This window comes from Mytilus trossulus, unplaced genomic scaffold, assembly GCF_036588685.1.
Source record: "Mytilus trossulus isolate FHL-02 unplaced genomic scaffold, PNRI_Mtr1.1.1.hap1 h1tg000885l__unscaffolded, whole genome shotgun sequence".
Classification (NCBI taxonomy): Eukaryota; Metazoa; Mollusca; class Bivalvia; order Mytilida; family Mytilidae; genus Mytilus; species Mytilus trossulus.
In genome coordinates, this window is record NW_026963532.1 from 1 (window position 1) to 5138 (window position 5138).

At 40.7% G+C, this 5138-nt stretch overlaps 2 protein-coding genes and 1 pseudogene across 2 annotated transcripts; all 3 read right to left on the minus strand.

Annotated features, from left to right (window-relative positions):
• Positions 1-474: 474 nt before the first annotated feature.
• On the minus strand, positions 475-1465 carry LOC134703118 (NADH-ubiquinone oxidoreductase chain 2-like). Its single transcript, XM_063563457.1, is given in 1 exon segment — positions 475-1465. A coding segment is annotated over 1 exon segment (948 nt). The 5' UTR covers positions 1423-1465.
• Positions 1466-1570: 105 nt separating this feature from the next.
• Positions 1571-2506, minus strand: LOC134703116 (cytochrome c oxidase subunit 3-like). Its single transcript, XM_063563456.1, is given in 1 exon segment — positions 1571-2506. A coding segment is annotated over 1 exon segment (936 nt).
• A 3-nt stretch (positions 2507-2509) lies between these two features.
• LOC134703117 (NADH-ubiquinone oxidoreductase chain 4-like) lies at positions 2510-3187 on the minus strand (annotated as a pseudogene).
• Positions 3188-5138: the final 1951 nt, after the last annotated feature.

A 5138-nucleotide genomic window follows, 5' to 3' on the forward strand; every position in this document is an offset into this window, starting at 1 on the left:
CATAAATAACCCCGTTAAACAAAAAAGACACAATGCAGACAAACGCAACTCTTAACCCCATAACCATTCTTCTAGAAAACTTATGGAAGTGTCTTTAGCTCCCAAAGCCAATATTTTATTTTAAACTATATCTAGCTAAAAAAGGGTTGACACCACTAATAGCCCCACAACCTATCGTTCTTAAATTAAACTACTTTTTTATAAGGAAAAATGGTACAAGCCATTTATAACAAAGTTAGCAGCCCTATTATGTTAATTAACTTCCTCACTTAAGAATGAAAACCTAGGCTTAATAATTAGATGCAAACCAATCCTTTTTTTTAAAGTACCATTCTACAAAAAGGAGGTAACAACTACCTATAGTTATGTTTGAAACAAAATATTTTATTTTAAATTACCTTTTTATCATACTTTTGTGGTTTTACCCACTCTTTTTGAGCCGAAATCAAAACGCCCCTGGCCTAAAAGCAGTTTCTAAATAAATCTCACCAAGATCAATGCCCCCCCTGCTAGGTTAGCCCCGATCACTATCCTCCACATAATCTTGAATTCTGCTTTGTTTTTGTCTACTAACCTTTTTATTACTATCCTATAAAAAAAGTCAATGTAGAATTTTAGCCTGATTACTGAACCTATAATACAAGCCACGATTACAGCCCTTCCTCTCATTAGAAACACCAATACTTTCGCTAGAAAGCCAAGGAAAGGAGGCATCCCCATCAGTATCAGTAACCCTATACCCCTCGCGGCTCTACTAATCTGACCGCCCATTCTTGTTTTGTTTATTATTGAGCACCCATAAAAAAACAGCCCTACCGACAGCGAGTAAACTGCAAAATACCCTACAAAGACTACTCTTGACCATGTGAGCCCTAACAGCATTCATGATGTATGCACAAACGACGAGTACGCGCTTATTACTCGTACTGAATTCTGGTTAAGGCCCCCTACTGCCCCAATTCCAGCTATCAATACAATTACTACTCACAACCCCTTAGAGGGTATAATTATTGATAAAAAGACAAGGGGGGCGACTTTTTGCCAAGTTAATATTAACCCTCTTGCTAACCATCTGCTGTTCTTAATAATTGAAGGGACCCACGAATGTAGCGGGAAAACGCCAGATTTTAACACTGTACCCGCCCCCCTTATCACCAGCCCTCTCACTACGTGCTGCTCTATCAAGGTTACAAAACCCACTAGTATCAGAATTGACCCCGTTCTTTGTACCACAAAATATTTTACACAGGGCTCAGGACTATAGTGACCATCAGGGTTTATAATTACAAGAAATCCATACAGATTTAGCTCTAAACCGAGTCACACCCCTACTATCTCTTCTCTTCTAACCCTAAGAATTGTCCCGATCAATATTACCCCTAATCTCACTAATTTTATAGGTCTTACCACAAAGCTTACCATTTCAAGTAAAGGTTACTTATAACACTTGAAAATCATAGGTCTTCTGTCCTTAATTAGACTACTTTACTCAGACTAGTAAGCGCTTGGAATCGCTTTGGTACTTGATTTCAAATCAAAACTGTTTAACTAGTCTGTATGACTCCTATTTTTAACCTTTTAAATGGTCAGGAATCTTATATCAGGACGGAGCATGCTCTTCTTGAATGTACGCATACCACGAAGGCTTTGCGTCTGGGTACTTAAACGTATAGACGTCCCCGTCTCATATTTTGAACCACCACATGTATAACCATCCTCCAAACCACACATATACTAAACATCATAATGCTACCCATACCACATCTACGAAGTGTCAGTACCAAATGCAAGCCTCAAAACCAAAGTGCCGTTGACTGGAAAACTCCCCACGCCATAGTCGGACTAACCTCACCATTAGTCAAAGAGTCCCCACAACTACGTGCATTCCATGAAACCCAGTTAGTAAATAAAACACTCTTCCATACACCCTATCTGCAATAGTGTATGAGTTTCAGTAGTATTCTCGAAGTTGCACTAGGAAGAACACAGTCCCACATAAAATTGTTACCACTAGGCCAATAAATGGCCCAACATCATAATCCTTCAAACGCATTCTCTTATGGGCTTGAGTTACGAATAACCCCCTCCTAATTAAAAGACCTGTCTCGAACAGCCTTGTCGACGACGGGTTTGGCGTGCGGATCCCTGGAGGGGGTCATCGCATCCCTAGTTCACACGAGGGTCTTAAGGCATTATGGAAGAAAGTCCAAAAAAAAGAAAAGAAGAACATTACTTCAGACAGAATAAAAAGGGCAACTCCATCACGAAATCTCTTGATTACGAAGCGAGTATGAAACCCAATATCTCCCTCACGAATTAAGTCTCGCCATCATCTAAAAGTTCTCAATAGTATACACCCCAACCTCATTCCTATTAATAGAAATCTGGGAGTTCGATGCAGTCACAAAATTAACCCTACCGCTATTCCGTTTGCCGAGATAGCCACAAAAAAGGGCCACGGACTTGGACCTGGTACATAGTAACGAGAATAAGGATTACGATTCATTGTTTAGGGTATAAACATAAACATAAAGTTCAGCGGTATCCAATGAGCCGCCAGAACAAAAACATCACAAACTCTTCTCAAGTTTAAGGACTCCCTGTGTGACACCCCCTTCCCGTGACAACAACTTCCATATAGGTATAGTCTAAAACATGCCCTAATAAAGCTTATCAGACCCAGGATAAGCAGGAACACTCCACTTATTCACCCTCCCACGCCGAAAACGAGGATTTCCCCAAATAAGTTTAGACTAGGAGGGGCTGCTATGTTGCTTGATCTTAACAGGAAACACATTAAGACTAGACTTGGGCAGACTAACAAGCCCCCTTTATTTATTACTAGCAGACGCGAGTGCCTCATCTTATAGATAGCATTCACATACCTGAACAAACCTGATGAACACAACCCATGCCCGATCATAATAATAATGGCCCCCACTACCCCTAATACCGTGTTGCTAAGCACTCCTAATAGCACAAGCCTCATATGCGCTACAGAGGAATATGCTACCAAACATTTTAGGTCCACTTGCCGTACACACGCTAATCCTGCGTAGACACCTCCTGCCAAGTTCACCACTAGTAGCAGCACAAAAAAAACGCTTCTAAGCCTTATTTGTATAACTATTATAAATCGAAGCAGCCCGTACCCTCCTAATTTTAGTACCACCCCGGCCAATAGCATCGAACCGGCTACTGGGGCCTCTACGTGAGCCTTAGGTAGTCACAGGTGAAATGGATATATTGGTAGCTTGATAAGAAACCCTAGAATGTATAGCCATCACAATCTCATTCCCCTTTTTTTTACTAGCCTTACCACAGAACTTATCCTCCTCCTCAACCCTCTAATATAGAGTTCTCTTACCCCCCATAAGAAAAAAAGAGATCCGAACACCGTATAGATTACTATATACCCCCCTGCCTGTAAACGCTCTGGCTGATAGCCTCAGCCTACAATTAATAACAACAGAGGGGCTAGCACACTTTCAAAAAAAAAAAAAAAAAGAAAGAACCTCCTCACCCTGAATCTTATCACTAAAATTAGGCTGATTCTGATAATTATTAAATTAAATCTTGCTTTCCGGTGGATCTTAACCCTCCTTAGGTAGGAAAGAATTGCTACAAATAGAGTTAGTGTAACCATTAACCCTATTACAAAGTCTGTGGTGTACAACCCGTTCAACTCTACCCCCCCTATCGCGACTCTTGTGGCGCCCATACTTAGAATAGTTAGAACGCTTAACCCAATGACACTCATATTTAGGTTTTTTATAATAATCAATGCAATAAGTCTAATTGCCAACCTTTTAACCATAAGTAAGACAGACTTTATCTGACACATTCAGTGTAAATGAATTATACTAGTTTATATTATCTTACATACACCCTAACTAGAACTACTACACACACACTAGCCATAAGTATGACACATAGAAGAACAGTCCAACACAAACTCATTAACTTATCATAACGTAAACGAGGTAAAGAAGCACGAATAACCACAAAGAAGACCGCAAAAGCCATCATAAAGACCCCGATCAACGCTTCATTTCCCCCGAAAAATATCGCCGCCCTTATAACCCTTCTGAGAAGAATACTAGAGTACTCCGCAATAAATATAACTGCAAACCCCCCTCCGCTGTACTCCACGTTGTATCCTGACACTAATTCCGACTCTCCTTCCACAAAATCAAATGGCGCCCGATTAGTTTCAGCTAGCATACACAGCATTCAGACAACTATAACTACGCACAAAGGAAAAAAGAAAAAAAAGGACCTTTGTTGGAACACCCTAATTTCTTGAAACATAAACACACCCGAGCACAGCACCACACAAAAGAAGATAAATCCTATAGGGATCTCATAAGAAATTCTTTGCGCCATCGCACGAACTGCACCTAGCAAAGAGTATTTAGAGTTAGAAGCCCATCCGGATATTATTACCCCGTAAACCCTGACTCTAGTAATAACTATAAACAGAATCACCCCGAAAACATAAAACACTTCAGCCGACTTATACGGGTATAAAAGCCATCCAAGTAAACTGATAGTTAATATTAGTGCAGGAGCCAAAATGAAGGGCCCTACGTTAGCACGTGTAGGCACAATAAACTCTTTACATAACAACTTACCTGCGTCACTAAAAGGCTGCAAGATCCCTATATAACTCACCTTGGATGGACCCTTTCGGATTATAATGATAGCCAAAATTTTACGTTCCAACAAAGTATAGAAGCCCACAGCGAGAAGCACCCCTACAAAAGGGATAACACCAACAACCACGCCTACTCAGTCCACCAGTGCAGCCTTAGTCGACCCCAAGGGAGTAAAAGAGTCCGCTGACACTTGACAAAGGCTTAATAGGATAGAGGCTCCAAAGAAAACAGCTACTCTCCTTAGAGTCTTAAATAGACACTCGACACTAACCATAATGAGACTGGGCTTAGCTTTGTAATTCACACACAAACAAGAGTATATCTTATAAGACGAGCTTAAATCGTATGCATTAGGTCTGCCAGCTTGTGCCATGAAAGCAAGTATATATACTTATGAATTGATCCTAAATCAAACGCATTAGCTCTGCCAGCTCTCACAAAGATAAGAGCCACTACTCACGGCGCCTTAGGGGCATGAGC